Raw genomic sequence first — 19,900 nt, 5'->3', positions numbered from 1 at the left:
CTGCATAGTAACACTATACTTTTTGCAAGCTTATTTACCTTGCACCATTCTTCAAACAGTTCAATTCAGTTTAATTGGATTTTCCAAACGGGTCACAATCATTTACACCCTCAATTTCATTTTAAAAATCAAATTTCCTCCTCAACTTTGAACAATAGACATTCTACCCCTCTTTATCCTTATTGACTTTTTTAAATATCTATTTTACCCTTACATTATCAACTTTTGTCTTCTTTTTTTACTTCTTTAAAATAATGATATTTTTCATTTTTTTTAATTTATGTAATAAATTTCTTATAAAAAATAAATATTATCTCTATGCGAAGAAAAAAGTGAGAAATACTAATTGAGTATATAAGTTAATGATATTCTGTAATAAAATAAATTACAGAATAAACAATAAATTCATTTTATTAAAAATAATCAAAACTTTACTATTTATTTGTACAAGTGAAAAATAACAATAACTTTATAAATATATTTCTATGCAGGTACTACAAGAAAATTAAAAAAGAGGCAAATTTTAAAATTTATTTATTTATAATGTAAATGAATTTTATTATAATTTAGGTAGGCGTTTGGCCATGAAAACTAAATATTTTTCACTTTATTTGGTATTTTGAAGTTGGAGTTGAAGATGGAGTTGTGTTTGGTTATAGTTTTTGCAAGGAATATTTGGTTGTTTGAATGTATTGAAAGTGAAAAACAAGTTTCGGTTGTTTTCCAAATTCCAAATACAACTTCAAGTTGTATTTGAAATTTTTATGGCCAAACACCATAAAGTGAAAAAAGTGAAAAAATATTCCGGAAAAAAGTGAATAATTCTCATGGACAAACGGGCCCTAAGAAATATTCCATTATTGACAATCAAAACTTATTTATTTGTATAAACAATAGAGAATAAGAGAGAAGTGATACTTCAATATACACACATGCATGTACATACATATATACATAATTACTGCATATAATATTGAAATAACAATTATAAAAAATAGTAGTAGAGTTTGTTACAAATTCATAAAATTATTATTCTATTTATAATGTTAATGAACATAAGAATCTATAAATACCTAGATTAAATAAATAAATATTTTATACAATATAAAAATATATTGCATAAATAGAGGATTAAAAAAAAAGGGATGAAATAGTCATTACGTAAGATAAAGGGGAGAGAATGTCTATTGCTCAAAGTTGAGAGGAAAGTTTAATTTTTAAAGCAAAGTTGGAGAATGAAAATCATTTTCACCCTTTTCCAAACACATATACCAACAAGGCAACAACAATTATGTAGTAGAAGAAATCATTCTTTTTCTTTCCTTAGCGGAAGAAATCATTCTAAACAAGAACAATTTAGCATGGAAAAGTTTGACCAAGATATTCATATAACATGGATCGTATCCATAAGTGGTGCATCCTAATAAATACATGTGGTTCGTACTACACTAGAGCAATACATCCAAAACCAATGTGTGAGAAAGAGCCTATATCTCAGAAGTCGGACGGATGACCCAAGCAACCCTATTTTGTGCTGGTCTTTAATTTTTGTCCTTCAAATGGCTGGTTTTTAATTTTGGTCCTTCAAATAGAACTTATTCCTAAAGGAGCATAAGTTACGCATTATAATATCCATAAGTTATGCAGTGCCCTTAAAGCACCTATGCTTCGCTAGACATAAGTTCGATTTTAAAGAAAAAAAAAGTTAAAACCAACACATTTTAAGGATTAACCGTGCAATTACTTCAAACAAAACCAATGTGGGAGAAAGAGCCAATATTATCTCAGAATACGTCAGAAGAATAGTGAGAGTTGGACGGATGACCAAGTCCCACAAGATCCAAACATGAAAATGAAAATGGACCGGGCCAAACGATAAAGATCAGTGAGTGAATTTGCAGGCTCAATAGAGCCTTGGGGAATGTTGAGGATCCAAGCACGTGATTTGGGCCTGGGCTTCTTGCTCATGTTACTCTCTAGTCTCAACAAAGCAGGGCCTAGTTCATATTGGTTGGTTGACGTAATTCTGGTTTGGAGGGGATTAAATAACGAAAAATGAAATATTAGAAAAAAGGTGGGGTATTTTGGGTTTGGTTGATTTAAGGAGAGATAAGAAATGTTTTCTTGTGAATTGCCATAGTGTTCTTCTTATTTTTCTTGTTTTGTGTTAGTCAACAAAGTAACAATTAAGTACACATTATTACGCGCGTCACTAAATGTTAATTTTCCACAATTACATACACCGTAAAGAGAGAACCCAACTGAGCATACATAAATTCGAACTTTTAGTACAATACTGCACTATAAGTTTTAATCATCTTGAATTAAGTTGAGCAAAAACAAAAATTATTATCTCAAGACTAATTCAACTCTAAAAGCTAGTAGTTCATTATGGGAATTATTCAAAACTCGTATATTCTGAGTAAATGAGGATGTAACCTTCTATACACAGGACTCACAATCTTCTTTCTTCTTCTTTATAGCGCAGTGCAGATTTGCAGTTTCCTTTTTTCCCGTTACTTGTCCTTTCAGGCTTGGGCCTTGGAGGCAGACATATATTGACCAGCCCAAGGATCCATCCGTAATTGCATTTATTTTACTTGTAATAAATGCCAGTTTCCACAACCAGTGAGGCAAAAGTTTTCTGATGTAAAAATCGATCTGGTCTGTTTCAACTTTTATTAATTTAAAAAAATTTAGTGCACACTATTCAGAGGGACTCTTTTGTCTACCACTGTCTTCTGGAGAGTCGTAAAATGAAGAATGTTACTGTCTCTGTATCGATATTTGACTTTCCAGTCCAAAATTAAATTAATAATTAAAAGGTATCTTTAATTATTTATGAAAAGCACATATCGTAATCAAATATTTGCATTTTTTCAAATTTTTAAAATATTCGATTTTTTTATATATTAAAGCAATTTTGATTTTACTAATCACGAATCGAAGATTGGAGACATTGGGAATTTTACTTTGAGATTTTAAACATGAGGCAAAAGTTTTCTGATGTAAAAAATCGATCTGGTCTGTTTCAACTTTTATTAATTTTAAAAAATTTAGTGCACACTATTCAGAGAGACTCTTTTGTCTACCACTCTGTCTTCTGGAGAGTCGAGAACAATGTTACTGTCTCTGTATCGATATTTGACTTTCCAGTCCGCGTCTGGCACATTCGTAATTATTTGGCTTTAAAATATTCATATATTAAGCAACTAGTACTAATCACGAATCGAAGATTGGAGACATTGGGAATCCTGAGATTTTAAACATACTACTTATACATAATTGGAATTAGTGAAATTGAAGACTATTATTGTGCGTGCGCAGCGGCTCCCGAGCATTGTAGCTATGCCTATTACCTGCACTATTTTTGTGATCTATATCTCTCCACCTTTTAGGTCAAGACTACGGTCACCTTAATCCCTTTTAATCTTTACATTAATCTTAAATTAAAGCGAAAAGTTGCTACAAGTTTGATAGAAAAAAGGCAGAAATATCGGATACATGATGGTAGAGATTGAATTGTTGCTTTCTTATGGCAGGGGAAAGATGCCATCGAGCACGGTTATTGTTTAAAATCCACTATCATATTGGATACATTGGTCCGGATGGTTATTTATAAGGAGTTGGATACTCTTAATAAAGAGATATGAATTGTTGAGAGCTTTGGATCTTATGGCAGTGGAAAGATGTCATCGAGCACGGTTATTGTTTAAAATCCACTATCATTATATTCTTGGTCCAATTATGCTACTGCGAGCTAAAGTGTTGCTTGTTCCTTCTCTTTGTGTTCCTCCTATTACACATCTTTCTTCAGGTCATCTTTTAAGCTTTTAGTCTTTCACTCCGACAACCACGAAATTAAGAACAACTAAGAGAATAAATAGGATTGGACGTATATTGTTCAACCATACAAGAAACAAACGAAAACCAAATAGATATAAGACAACACAGAGTCCTGCCAATTTTCCTTTTGTTGTTATTCGAAAAAAACAACTAAAGCAAGCTTTTGTGGATGCTCACAAAAAAAAAAAAAAAAAAAAAAAAATCAAAATCTGAAGTGGCAACTGGTTACTTCTTGATCTAATTCCAGTGATTGATTAGAAGAGATATCAGTTACTGCTGATTTTGTAGAGGAAGTAGAAGAGGGTGGAGGAATGCCTAATTGGAACTCCTCCTTGTCCTGCAACACTACATCAATGGGCCTCTTTCGCGTACTAGTTTTGTTACATTGCTCAGCAACAACATTAGCCTTAGCCCTTCCGTTCTTGGATATTAGTAATTTATTCTGGTATATGCGAAAGATGCTCCAATCTCCTACTTGAGTCATGTTAACATTCTGCAGCACGAACAAAGTTGTGTTTTTATATTAAAAATGTGGACTTAATAGGACGAGAGGAAATGGCAGTGGCTAGTGTTCATACCTGATCAGATGGGGAAAGGTTAACAAGGGAATACTGGTGCATAAACCAACGAGTTCTTAAAAATCCAGAATGCTTTGCTTGGTAAAATCGAAGGGTTTTTAACGTCCCAATAACTAGCTGTTGTTGTTGGCTGCTTATTCCAGTTCCAGTACCCGAAATTGGCACAACAATTAGCTGGTCTTGGCCAACGGCCTTCCAGTAACCAGAACAATCCCTGCCAGCGATCAATCTGCTGCACCCCTTGCTGTTTATATCTCCATTTGTTTTGCTGAAAAAATACCTCTTCTCCCTTAAGTCCCCTGCTATAATGTCATTCACTAATAAATGTTTGCTGCATATTTACGCACCATCTAAAGAAACAGAAAATGACATCTATTGTAGTACAACATTAATATTGGATTAAAAATGAAAAAAAGACTGCACTATCTCAAAGTGAAACAAAAGACCAGTCTTGTTCAAGAAAAAATAATAGAATAGCAGCGCAACTTTACCAGGCAAGTCATAAGGAAAAGAGTCGAAAACATCCAGTACTTCAGGGATGATTAAGGCAGGCAAAGGCATGGAAAATATTTTTCTGGTCAAGTAGTGAACCAAGAGCTCTTCATCAGTGGGATGAAACCTAAATCCAATGGGCAGATTTAAGCTCCCAACTTTGCCAGATTTTGCCTCCTCCATATTTCGGACTGCTTACTGGAGTTTGAAATTTTTCCTTTCAAGCCAACGACAGCATCCTCCAGCAAGAAAGATAGCAAAGGTCTTATATATGTCTTAGGGAATAGAAAAGAAACAAAGTTGAAAGTTGTATCAACACGGTTTCCATGACCATGACCATAACCATCATCTCCAAGATTGACTACTGGTTAATAAGTAGACAGTGGGAAACGTGTAGTCCATAACAACAACCCAAGCCCCAAAAGATGTGCTTGGTCAATATTCAAGAAGCACCGGCCATCGCCCCAACGTATTGTGCCACGTGCTCTTCTCAGATTCCCCTCATCTCAATAAATAAAAAATAAAGAAGACATAGGTACTGACTACTGTCTAGTCCCAGTACCATCACAGTTTGATTATATTATGAATTAATTAAATAGTATTGTTTTTAATGGAGCTTCCATTTGATGGGGCCATTTAATTATCAACATGAGTACTAGTACGGGTCATTTGCACGATTGCCCTTCAAACTTACAAGGCATTGGTCTTTAATTTTTATCTCTCAAATTGGTGGTCTTTAATTTTTATCATTCATTAAAAAAAAAAATTAGTTTCGGGTCAATCAAAAATTTAAAAAAAATAGCAAGGCAAAATTTTGCCTTTAGGTAATTTTTTTTTTTTATTTAGTTAGAATTTTACAAACATCTGCCTTAAAGTTTAACTTTTACCCGAATAGGCTTAATTTTGGTTAAAAGTTAAGTCTTAAGGTAGAGATTTACCTTAAGGCCTAATTTTGAGTAAAAGTTTACCTCTATCTTAAGACCTAACTTTTGGTCGAATAGGCCTAACTTTGCTACAAACCTCTGACTTGCAAAATTCCTTTATATTTTTTACGGAGCTGAAGTTCGAATCTAGAACTTCAAAAAACTAGTCTATTAGATGAAGGATAAAAATTAAAGACCGCTAATTTGAGGGCTAAAAATTAAAGACCAGTGCGTTTGAAAGACAACCCACACAAAAATGTACTAGTACTTTCCAATTACAAATCCTTTCTTTAACATACCTTTGCTGTAAAGGCTGCCCAACTGCCTAAGGCTACAGCCCAATAAATCCTAAAGCCTTATTTTGTTGACTATTTGATTTTGTTAAATCTTTTAAGGAATCATTGCTGCATTGCACAATGAATCCACAAAAGGTTATTATTTGGCTCAGAGAAAAGGTGCACCTATACCCCTCAATTTTGCGATTTAGAATAGATATATTTTTATTTTAAAAGTAATATAAATATACCTCTATCATTATAAAATAATATAAATATACCTTTTTTGCTGACGGATTTTTTTTAAAAAAATCATTTAGTTTATTATTAAATTAAAAAAATACCACATGCCTTTAAAAAAGTCTACCCATTTTTTTGAGTAGACATATTTTTCTAAAGCCACATGATAATTTTTTTTCGTGGTGGGTCGGGTCTGGTTCTTTTAAAAAAATCGATAGACTTATTTTTTTTAAACGAACCAGACTCGACCCATCAGAAAAAAAAATTACCATGTGGCGTTAGAAAAATATGTCTACTAAAAAAATGGATAGACTTTTTTTTAAAGCCACATGGCATTTTTTTTAATTAAAAAATAAGCTAAATGATTTTTTTTTTTTAAAATCCCGTTAGTGAAAAGGGTATATTGGCACTATTTGTGTAAAGGCAGGGATATATTTGCACCATTTTATAACGGCAAGGATATATATACACTACTTTTTTAACGAGGGGTATATCTGCTCTAAATCGCAAAGTTGAGGGGTATATTTACATCTTTGCCCTTTGGCTTAATTATGAGGTGTCCTCCTAGTTATATATTTACAATCTTATTTATACACAATACGAGTAAATTATTTCTCAATAAAAACAAATAATTTGATATATCATACATCTGTTAGAAGTTACACCATTCCTCCAATAGTATGGCCGGAAGTATAAATTGCACTGGGACATCACCTATACATCGGTTTAAGTTACTTTGCGAGTGAATATTTCTATCATGTGATGAGAAATAGCCTTTTCCTCTATACTTTAGAGATGTCACAAACGGCTTCCTCTACTTTGGAATAATCGACATCCGTTATTTTATATTACGTTATAGTCCTACTCACACTTGTTTCTCGAGAAAGTTAGATATGTCAATTTAAAATATGAATATCATGCACAGGGACTATTAATTTCAGGTACTCTGACATTTTACAGCCTTTTTACCTCTTGTAAATTGATTCTTCCTCTTTCACCATTTCTAAAAGCTTTCTCCATTTGTCAATAAGGTGGGTGATGTTTCCCTTTTTTAAAGTTTTTAGGTCCACATTGTTTCAAAGACCGGTTTTCCTTAAGAGTATTTTCTCTTTGCAAACATGAAATTTAAACAAAAAAAAAAAAAACACATGAAATCTGTCTTGTCTTGATTATACGTACTCAAAACACCTACATTAAGGTGTCAATCTCATATTCTCAGCCGACAAAAGTGGAACACATGCAACTTGTCCAAACAAGGACTTGACTGAGAATATCTTTGGGAAAATTTCATGAATGACTATTTTTTAAGGGTTATTTTTGCTGCATAGCTACAGTTCACCTATTACATCCCGTAGTAAAAACATATAGCTAAACTAAGCGTTTGTTTCTTATTGTATTCATTATGGTGCGTGTCGTATTCATGAATGCGCAATCATTAAACTTTTTTCTTTGAAATCATGGGATGAAATCTCCTAAACATGGCAAACTAAATAAAATCTTCCTAGAATCACTCTCAATGACCTGGGTTCCAAATTTCACACGGTTCTTTTCTATTCCAATTATCTCAAATTCAAAATCAAAATATCATATGCAAAAACGGAGAAAACAGAGTTTATCCTCCTAACAGTAAATTCAATTCAAATATACAGAATACGTTCAGAATACAATCTCAAAAATCAATTGCGATTTCAATTTCGATCGTCACATTTGAATTTGCTGTTGTTCGTATGAGTTTCTACAGGATTCATTAGAGTTGTTGTATACAGAAATTGTTGGATTGATTTTGCATTTTGAAGGTAAATAATAGTTCAGCTGATGTTCATAATCAAACGAGTAGTTGTACGTTGAATTTGTTGCTAATCATTAACAGTCCTAAATTCAAACAAAATGTCTAACATACCGACAGTAATTCGACATTTCGGGATTTGGAACGATGAGAATCGTTTTGTGAATTACACAATCGATGCAATAGTTTTCAAAGATTATGCCTCGTATGAGGAGGTTGATGTAATAGCGAAACAGGTGAGAATAGATACGAGTAACAAAACAACTAATATTAAATACATGATCGAAAGTGATTCTATGCCTTGTGAAATACACAATGACATGAGTGTCATGGTGTATGTTGAACTAAAGAAAGATAGTAGGCAGTTTGGGATGTATCCTTTGTGTACCACCACAACTGATAAGGTGAGTGAATACAGTGTGTCTGGTGAAAGTGTTATTGAAGGTGACCTACCGCAATTAGAATACAATCGTCAAATACAAGTTATGAATACAGATGATTCGATGGCGAATATATGTTGGTGTGCCACAAGATCAACGTTTGCCGGTCAATTGATGTTCGGCCAAATAGTTGTGTATAATGATTTGATCATTTCAAATCATAATCACAATTAGGATCATGGTAAAATAAGTATACAATGACAAGGATACTTTGAAGGCTGTGATGAAGAAATATGCAATTAACAATAGGTTTCAGTTCCGTACATAGAGGTCAAATTCTATAAGGTAAGCTTGTTAATAACATTTATGATTTATTTGTATATACCAATAAAATTGTATCTTTTTTCATTAAGTGATGTTTATTTAACTAGTTGATATTTCTTACATATATCTGACTGTCTAATTTAGATCGGTCTATGAATTGTATTCAATTTTTTCATAATGATTTGATATGTGTTAAGAGGAAGAACGTGGGTCGAATGTATAAGTATACAATTCTAATGGAAATTGACCTAGGAATAGCTATACCATTGTATGTCTATCAGAACAATGTGAGTGGATATTGAAAGCTTCGAGCATTAACAAATCTGCAATGTTCAACGTCAGAGAGTTTGTGGACAAACATACATGTCCATTGAAGGATAAGGTGTATTCTTGTAATCAAGCAAGTAGTGGTATTATAGCAGGCATTATTAAGCCAAAATTAACAAATCATAAGAGGAAGTATACGCCAAAGGATATAATAGATGATGTGAAAAATGAAATTGGTGTGAATGTGAATTACATGAAGGCTTATCGTGCTAAAGAAAAGGCTATGACGAAGTTTGAGAGACCAGTTCAAACTCAAATTTTTACGAAGTTACTGGGATACTTGGAAATATACATTTTGGATAAAACGTACCGAGGTTCTCATATAAGAATGCACATTGTTTCAGCAAGCACTTTGGATGGTGCAGGTGTTTCATATACAAATGTACTATTTTTTTGCATACAATGCATACAATTGAGTAAAAATCAGTAACTTTTTGCTTTTCTCAATTGAATTTGTAGGTAATATCTTGCCCTCTCGCATATGGCGTGATCGATTCGAGAACGATAAGTCTTGGTCATGGTTCTTTCATAGTTCAAGGAAGCGTATAGGTAAGTGGAAAACATGTGTATTGTATCTCCCGATAGACATGAAAGCATCATCAAGGGAGTATTTTGCTAGAATTTATCCTACTATTCCGCATTTAGCATGCATATGGCATCTTTTTTTTTTGGAAGAATGTATATAATAACTATAAAAAAAAAAAAGGAAGAGTCATGAAGTGTTGAGTTATAGTGTGTACTATAAAATGGCAAAAGCATATGTCACCCCTGAACCGGGTAATTTTTTTATTTTTTGGTAGTAGTAAAGCAGAGACGGGCACCCGACTCTCGTAGTTGAGCGAACACTTAGACATTCGCTCTATCAAAACCTGTCATTTCAAAAACATAAAACTTTTCCAAATAGAAATCATTATCTTTATAACGATTATGAAAATTTTCAATCAAATAAGTACTTTAAACCAATTGAAATCATCTAAAATACATACCCTTTTAAAATCCACAAATGACTTAACGGACATCACTTTGTCGACATCTCGACAAACATACCACGAAAAGGGATGGTCGTTCGTGTCTCTAACAAGTTGCAAAGTGATGAACATTATGAGAGAAAATAGACGAAAAAGTGCTTGGGCCCTAACATACCCATAATCATACATATCTATACATGACTCGAAGAGATGGCTGAAAAATCGAATGAGGTGAAACTTGCCAATCCTAGCTAATGTCCAAGTATCCTAGCTATACACTTAAACTCTATTCGAGCCAACAATGCGGGGTGCAGCACGGGTACGAACGTGAGTGCGTCCCCTTAAAAAGGACGTCGCACGGATAATGTACCGAGTATATAAGGTGGTGACAAATCATAATCATAATTTGACTTAGGAGAGAAAAATCACAATCTAACTCAATCTTATGATGCATAGAACTGTATATATTTGTTGATTTGAGTTGCTATAGGGAAGAAATATAAATGCACACGAACTCTCAAAACAATCTTTAAGTAAATATGCCAATCCATACACACATGCCGCTTCGGCGACATGTTAATCGTCTTTTGAGTATTAATGGTGGTTTGGACTAATATTATATTTTTACTATGTAGGAATAAAGCGGTACACGATAGTCCCTTCGGACGGCCGCAAAAGCCTGATCGTTGGCATAATAATGATGGTCTATGTGGCATCTCAATAATTAAAAGGGTGGACCTGCTGGATTTGGCTTAATATCACCATCATATCAACACAAACTCAATCCACAAATATCAATTTCAATTCATATCATAAGTGACTAATAAGTCATCACAATCCAATTTATTAGCCTTAGTCTTTTATAAGAAGTTATCAAATTTGTATCTCACTAGACTTGGGAGGACATACTTCCAAATCCTTTGTTTATGGGAATTTTTAAGAGTAGAATTGTTATGAAATTCTTACTACTTATATTCTACTCAATTTCATCGTATTGCCCCACCTAAAGAATAAATGATCATATCAATACAAATTTTGGGGATGATACTATGGAATGTAAACATAAATCGTAAATGAAATGAAGTAGTAAAATCTCGCACCCTTCGGAGTGGTTTTTGAAAATCAAACTTTATGTTTAATTCGTGAAATATTTAGTATAAAACTCATTTCCTCGAAATCATTAGTAAAACCATATACCTTTGTCACGACCCAACCCCTATTGTAGTGCCGTGACTAGTGCCTACATATTGTTCCTTGTGGGGCACCCAAACACATTCGTAAATCCGAATCACAAACGGATAGCTTATGCGTATACAAATGCCGGTCTTAGACGCTATCTCAAATTATCTCAGCCGTCTCAAACACATCTCATACACAAACATATATGTATCGGGCCGGCAAGGCTATCAAATGGCGCAACTCCCTCAAAACATATACAAATGCAAGCCGATTGATCGGCAACCCAGCCTTGCTACGGGGGCCGAATGGGATCGCCGCACGAGGCATTGGTAAGACATATATCATACAAACACACACACACAAATAGGCACAACCCACATATAGGAGCGTCTACGGACCTCAAATGCTGACCAACGAGAAGTGGAATCATATGAGGTCGACATGTGGCCCCGCCCTACGGGGACCCCCGAATAAACTAATACATATGCGTGACGAGGCGGACGAATATATACCAAAATGTGTGAGCGGTGGAATAACCCGGGGAGCACCTACCGGCATGCCGCTCTTGCTTGCCGAGATACCTGTGGTGTCCTAGCGTAATGCATACATGGAGGAGCGGATCACGGGCGGCCGAACCGTTAGTCTATACTGCCCGTGAGGAATTTATTTAAACGCGAGTTTTTGATCCCCCGAAGAAATGCTTATTTGTTCATTTAAATATGTAAATATATATATATATATGTTACTCAGCGAAGATACCGTAAACAATACTGTGAGTCATAATTGAAGCGTGTCTTCCCATATGACCAGAAAGTAAGCGCATATCCAAAATATCAAAATGTTTACTTTCAAAATACGAATCATGATATTTTAGGATTAGGGCTCGCAGCGAATATGGTCGCGCCCGTCGATGGCGCCATAACACATGTAAGATAAAAACATAAGGTTTCAAATCTCCATATCCCCGTCACACATCATAACACACAGATAACGCCATACACGTGCGCCCGATGACACACACCAAATATAAGCGGAACCCGGCCCTACGCACGAGGAAGTGGTTGAGGGCTCGGCCTCGAACCATAACACAAGATAACACCGGAGTATAACAAAGGGCGCACGACAGACGATGGCGAGGGCGGTGGGGATGGCCAGGGATAGTCTCCGGACTACATGTGGGACCCATCCTCGGCAAAAGATACGTAAATATAATATATGCATATTTATACATATTATCTTAGTTTTTATTATTATTTATAGTCGCGAGTAACCATATGTATGGGAAAAGATCATTATCATAGACTCGAAAGATAAGTAAAATGACCATACTTGGAAATCGGGATAATAGCCATACCAAATTCTTTCAAAAGTCATCAAAGCATGGGATTACAAAAAGGAGAGTCGCGGGACCCACGGACGAGTGTTGACCGGCATAGACCCCGCCTATGAAAAACATACTCATCATACGCCATACAATCTCCTACGAACATATCGAGGCAATTGGAGTATTTTGGTTAAAGTTACGTTACGTTCGTAAGTATATTTTTCTCTTTGCAAACTCTTTAAAAACAAAAACTTTTTATGCAACATTTGAAACTCAAATATTCCAAAGACATAAGGGCCAATATTTCATCATATCAAGCATACGAATTCCAAGAAACAAATAAGAGTCATAAACATGCTCGGATTGCGAAATAGAATTTCCTCGAGGCTCGTGTCATAGCCTATTTATAACTAAGGGCCAAAAGAAGGAAGGGTTGAGCTTTACATACCTCGTCCGCTCTCAAAGCTAATCCAAACTCAAGTTAATCCCAACCAACGCCTCGGGCTCCCCAAGGTCTACAAATACGTTATAATATGCCAAACATTAGCTATAGACATTTGGGCATTTAATTCCAAATTAGCACTTAATTCTAGAGTTGTTGTACGTAAATTTTGGATTGATTCCGCATTTTGAAGATTTCCGATGTTCATAATCAAAGGCCAACCCCGAGAATTTAACTCGGCCAAATCAACAACAACAACACCAACAACCAAACTAGCAACATCAATAATCAATTCAAACCGCATTCTAACATTAAATACTCTTTCTACATAATCCAACAACATTGATTATATTCGATTCAACGGCTTACATTCGAGCCAACATCAACGCTCATACATTCCAATACCAACCCAAACCTATACCAACAATATTCAAGGACATTTTAAAGAATTCGTACAATGTTTCAAACATCCCAAACAACACCCCACTTCACCCGAAATTTGCCCCAAACCCGAGAACACAACTCTAACACGTTCCTCACTTCCGAATCATGATTTGATACCCACATAATCCACACTCTAACAATGTCATTCCCATAAATACAAAAATTACATTAAATACACATGATTCTCCAAATCAGTCCGCAACATTTACAATATCAATCTTGAGTCATTAAACTCTTATCGCCAACATAGAATTCATAACCAAAACAATCAAAATTCCAAATAGAATTAATTCATTCTTTCGTAAGTGCTTACGTGGTGGCCACATTGAGGAGAGCCACCACCCCAACTTACCAACTCCATGATTTTTATTCTTTTCTTCACACTACAACAATCAAAACATGTTAACTAGAATCAATTCATCATCTTAATACAACACACACACCTACACGGCCATACCTCATGCCCACGGCCTCAACTCCAACATGCCATATTTCATGATTTTCATTCATTTTTGCATACTACAACATGCATACGTCATTCATAACACATAAAACAAGATTAAATCTTACCTTTCATTTCTTCAACGATTATGAAAATTTTCACAGTACTTTAAACCAATTGGTTTGCGATTGACAAAACGGATGGTTTGTTCGCTCCAACAACACTTCCACGTTGCCTAGTGGGACCTCCAATTAGTGGATTTGCTTGAAGAAAATATTTTGTGATGGCTCAATTTGGACCTCAATTTTTGCATCGTGGTCGAATAGCCTTCAACCTTTGCTCCAAGGTTCTTGTTTTTTTCTAAGTGTGGGGATAAATGAAGAAAGATGACTTATTAGTCATCTTTTATGCTCCTAGATGAAGTCTCCTCTAAGAAATGTACACCATGGCCCACACATGGGTTGGACTAATTAAATTTATCCACAAAATGTGTGGGACCTTCTCCCAAACCACACGGCCAAATGGCCTAATTTTTCATGATTTTCAACTTTCAAATACATCATTTTTTGTCCCAAATTTTCCTAAATGTTCCATGCCGATAAATTCATGAACAACTTATGTCTTAAAATAAAATCGAAGGTCAAAAGTCCCGACTTTGTATAAATCGTAAAATGATTTTGTCCCTAACTTACCATAGTTAATCCTTTATTGTCCCAATGTACAAAATACGGGATATAACATACACAACTCAACTTGGCACCTTATGGGTGTTCCCTTCAGAACAGACTAGAAGTACAATATCAATAAGCCATCACAAGAAATATTTAGACCTTACTCGTCTAAGAATAGAATCATATGGAGTACATATAGAATGAATAACAATAAGAATCATGCCAAAGGAAGAAAGGTTTGCCTTACATGCCTTGTCACCTTTCAAACATAACGTCGGCTTCCCGAACTTTATGAATCTACAATCTCAACACATATAAGAATCAACTCTCAACCATACTTTCATAATCCAATTTCGATTAACTAAGGGCTTAACAAAAAATCGGACAACATCTCCTCTATATAACCTGCTCCAACTGAATCTCAAATCAATCCCAAATTGCCACAACAATACCAACAACATTATCAATATCCAATCCATAAGAAAACAGCACCATACATCTTCTCATAATCCCATAATATACATTCTATATACATAATTTCATTCCAACACGACACTATGATCTCCTTCATTATTCTATACTATAATCTCCCAAAACCAATCCAAAACAATAACTTAAGTGTAGAATCATATCCTAGGATGAAGAACACATACCTTATACAAGCAAACAACCACGTAGTCTACCCTGAACTTTCAAGAAACACGCAACTACTACAACCACGAGAGAGAGAGAGGACGACGAGAGCTCGGGATTTTCAAAGAAAAATGGAATAAAATAAATTGTTTATGCCATGAAATAAAGGGCAAAACATTGCTTCTGTTGCTGCTGCTTGTGTTCTGTTCAACTCTCAAAAGAAAATGACTTTAATTCAAGTACTATGTCAAATTAACTCCAAAGCCTTTGGATTGTGGGGTCCACTTTCCCTAAATAATATAAATGAATTGTACACCTCTTAAAATAGCAAGAGATCACCTAAAGATATTGATACGAGTCACTTTAATATTTTGCATCAAGCCCACACGTGGAAAGGTGGCACACCTAATTAAGGCAAGTTTCCTTTCTTGTCTTTTTCTATTTTTTTTTTTTAATTCTTTCCCGACACCCTAAACTTTACACATAATTAACTCTTTTGATCTCAATTTGCTTATTTACCAATTTATTTTTAACACACTTCCTATACTCATAATGGTGATCATGAGATATAGAGCTAGTCCGTACCACCTTTTGGAACACACAAAATATTATTTTCAATCACTGTCATTCCACTTTCGAGTCTTAATAATTTCGGGACTTCATCCTAACCACCGATCTCTTTATTTGCATACTTGAATATGACCAATATTCTCCGTGCTCAGGTAAATTTTCTCATGTCTGACGGTTCAATTTCCTCGTCCATCTTGGACCGTGTTTCGTTCAAATAAATGTCGAACCTAGACAAAACTTATTTTCTCCATTCGTTTAACATCTACCCTTCACGAAACTTACTTATCACTTGTTAAACATAGCATAAATACTTATAACCTCAAAAATAATCTTGTCCTTGAACTTATGTTGATTAACTTATGACAAATCCAACGTACAAAAGTACGGGATGTAACAGCATACACGGAAAAGGACTTTGATATGCTAATGGGAAAAGTTGAGAAGGAGGATATTCATGTGAAGGAGGACTTGGATTCAGTGGGAAGGGCAAAGTGAGCTAGGCTTTATTGTCCAATTAACCGAGCATGGACATTAACATCAAATATTGCTGAGTCCATTAATGCGGCACTCGTATACACTGTAGAGAATTACCAATATATAATTTTCCGGAGGAAGTTAGGTTGGATGTATGGATGATGAATTTCACAAACCGACAAAATGGTTCGTATACATTCACAACGCTTGGGAAAAAAATTCAAGTATTGTTATCCATTAATGAGCATAAATCTACGCGCAGGAAGGTTTGTTTTCGTGCATCTGATTATGTATTTATTTTATTGGTTATATTTCATCTTTATGATTCTTATACAAAAGTATATTTTTTACAAAAAAACTATATATTGATATGGCGTATTGTGTTTGTAATATATACTTGATGTGAATCTGTTTGTATATTGTTGCTGAGGTAATTCCATCAACAGAATACTTGCACATGATAATTGATGAAGGGAGGAGTTTCATTGTTTGTATTGAAAAGAAAACTTGCAGTTGCAAAATGTTCCAACCCTGCACCCATGCTTGGGCTGTTCTTAAGAGGAAAAATCTCACTGCCGACAACTACCGCTTTTCAAGCTTGTACAAACGTAAACCGTGATGAAGACTTATGATGTCCCAATTAAGCACGGGACGTAGTGAGTGGAATGTACCGTATACATTTAAGAGGTAGTTTCCCACCGAGGTACAAGAGACCTCCTGGAAGGCCAAAAAAGAAGCGCGATAAGTCTTTATCTGAATGGTTTTCAAATACACGTACAAACTCGTGCAGTATATGTGGACATGCAGGACACAATAGGAGCTCTTGTAGGAATGAGCCTCAAAGAAAGTAGTTGTTGTTTGCTTAGTAATTTGTTCTGTTTTTCTGGTTTCTGTATTGGACTAAGGCGACTTTAAAGCGTCATGACATTTGTGTTCTTTTTTGTTGGTTTTGGATGACTGATTCTGTTCTTTTTTTATTGATTTTGGATGAATGAAAATAAAGAAATTCTATATGAATAACTTGTAATATTTTCGCTGTATTATGTTGGATGTCTATACATGACCGGTATACTGTGTATTCAACATATGTATCTCTTTCCCAAGTCAGAAACTAATTGCATCATGGTCAATTCATCAATTTTAAAAACTAGAGATAGGCAAAATCATTTCCAAGTAACCAGAGATAGACAATAAAACTGTATGCATTGCTGACTGATATACAGTTATGTGTTAACTATGTATACATTAGTGTAATAATTCTGAATACAACTAATAGTATTTTCAAATCTTTAGATACAACAGTGGCCAAAGTTAACAAAATCTGAAAATGATGGCATCCCATAAGTGATTAACTCAACAATGTAAAAACACTGTTTTGTATTCATAAGATGTTAAAACTGTATATTGTGTATTCAACATATGTATCTGTTTCCCAAGTCAGAAACCAATTGCATCAGTAACAATTCTGAATACAGCTTTGTATTAACTTTGAATATAGTATTGTAAAATCTCTGTATACAACAATGGACAAACTTAACAAAATCTGTAAATGATGGCATCCCATAAATGATTAACTCAACAATGTAAAAACACTGAATTGTATTCATAAAATATTAAAATTTTATATTGTGTATTCATACTATCAACTGCCATTTAGCCAGCAAAACTCCTTACAAAAATAAGATAATAAAAACATCATAATCTGATTTAGATCTACACACCTACAAACAGTGGCGGACCTAGGATTTTGATCAAGTGGGTTCAAATATTTACACTGAAACTGCCAATGCGATAGTCAACAATTGGAGTGACCGTATTTTTTTTTAGTTCCCATAATACCTTGAAAATGATATTTTGAGGTGGTCCTTTATTTCTAACAATAAATAAATAGTTAGACAAACATCATTCTCAACCATATAAATTTTACATAAATACTTGTATTTCCCTAATTCCCCTAAAAAATATCATTTTGCGGTGGTGTTTTATTTAAAAATAAATAAATACTTAGACAAAATAACACCATTTTCAATTCTATAAATTATATATATTCATGCATTTGTATGCATTAGCCAAATTACAAAGAAAAATAAAGAAATAAAACAAATTTGTAACAAGAAAAAAAAAAGGGAAAATACACAAACACCCCCCCAACATATACTCTGATTAATTATGACGCACCCAACCATTGCGGGCCACCAATTACCCCGCTGGCCTTATTTTTCTGTATTTTTGTACCCTTTTTCGGCTGATGTGGCACAATCAAAATTTGATGCCCAGTTGTACAGTGGAGACTGTTGCACACTCTCCGCCACATTGGCGCCACGTCACTGCCACCTCGTCTTCTTCTTCTTCTTCTTCTTCTTCTTCTTCTTCTTCTTCTTCTTCTTCTTCTTCTTCTTCTTCTTCTTCTTCTTCTTCTTCTTCTTCTTTTCAAGAAATCAATTAACCTATTTTCCTCCATTAACACACACATTCAATTTCATCATCAATCATAAAATGCTTATTTTCAAGAAATCAACCAACTCATATTTTTCCTCCATTAACACACACACATTCAACCCGTTTGCTTCCTCCATTAACACACACACATTCAATTTCATCATCAATCATAAATATCTTTTCAAGAAATCAACCAACCCATTTTCTTCCTCCATTAAGTTGAGGGGGCATTTGACTATTTTCTCAAAGAAACAATGAAGAAATTGCACGAACTGCCACAAATATTGGTTTGTTTTATTTCTTCAAAATAAACAATGAAGAAATCGCACGAACTTCCCTTCAAATGAACTTTTAACAGGTATGAAGAAATTGTACGAACTGGCCTTCAAATGGACTAGTTGCTCAAAAATGTTTATTGCACAAACTGCCCTTCATTGTTTATTTCTTCAAAATAAACAACGAAGAAATTGCATGAACTGCCCTTTAAATGGATTGGTTGCCCTTCAATGTGTGTATGTTAATGGAGGGAGAAAATGGGTTGAATGTGTGTGTGTTAATGGAGGAAGAAAATGGGTTAGTTGATTTCTTGAAAAGATATTTATGATTGATGATGAAATTGAATGTGTGTGTGTTAATGGAGAAAGAAAATAGTTGAATGGTGTGTGTTAATGGAGAAAGAAAATGGGTTGAATGTGTGTGTGCTAATGGAGGAAGAAAATGGGTTGAATGTGTGTGCGTTAATGGAGGAAGAATATTGGTTGATTTCTTGAAAATAATCTTTTTATGATTGATGATAAGATTGAATGTGTGTGTGTGCTAATGGTGGAAAATGGGATTGATTTCTTGAAATGAAGAAGAAGAAGAAGAAAACGTGGCAGTGACGTGGCACTGACGTAGCATTAATGTGACAGAGAGTGTGCAACACTCTCCACTGTGCAACTGGGCATCAAATTTTGATTGTGCCACGTCAGCCGAAAAAGGGTACAAAAATACGAAAAAAATAAGGCCGGGGGGGGTAATAGGTCGCCCGCAAAGTTGAGCGCGTCATAATTAATCCGAGTATACGTTTAAAAGTATCAGGTATTTTCCCAAAACAAAATGTATCAAATTTTAACTACTTATAACGAAATTTTTCTTTCTTTG

At 34.5% G+C, this 19,900-nt stretch overlaps 1 protein-coding gene across 2 annotated transcripts; it reads right to left on the bottom strand.

Annotated features, from left to right (window-relative positions):
* Positions 1–3,956: 3,956 nt before the first annotated feature.
* LOC132048413 (NAC domain-containing protein 83-like) lies at positions 3,957–5,406 on the bottom strand. 2 transcript variants are annotated; one of them, XM_059439317.1, is made up of 3 exons: positions 4,916–5,406; positions 4,425–4,726; positions 3,957–4,339 (listed from the first exon to the last, which is right to left on the bottom strand). In XM_059439317.1, the coding sequence occupies exons 1-3, from the start codon at positions 5,097–5,099 to the stop codon at positions 4,049–4,051; spliced, it is 777 nt and encodes a 258-aa protein (XP_059295300.1). In that variant the 5' UTR covers positions 5,100–5,406; the 3' UTR covers positions 3,957–4,048. The 2 variants fall into 2 exon arrangements, with proteins under 2 accessions (XP_059295300.1, XP_059295301.1); XM_059439318.1 differs by having other exon boundaries at positions 4,425–4,723; positions 4,916–5,399.
* Positions 5,407–19,900: the final 14,494 nt, after the last annotated feature.

This window comes from Lycium ferocissimum, chromosome 2 (genome assembly GCF_029784015.1).
Source record: "Lycium ferocissimum isolate CSIRO_LF1 chromosome 2, AGI_CSIRO_Lferr_CH_V1, whole genome shotgun sequence".
NCBI lineage: Eukaryota > Viridiplantae > Streptophyta > Magnoliopsida > Solanales > Solanaceae > Lycium > Lycium ferocissimum.
This window is presented reverse-complemented; position numbering and strand designations above follow the sequence as displayed.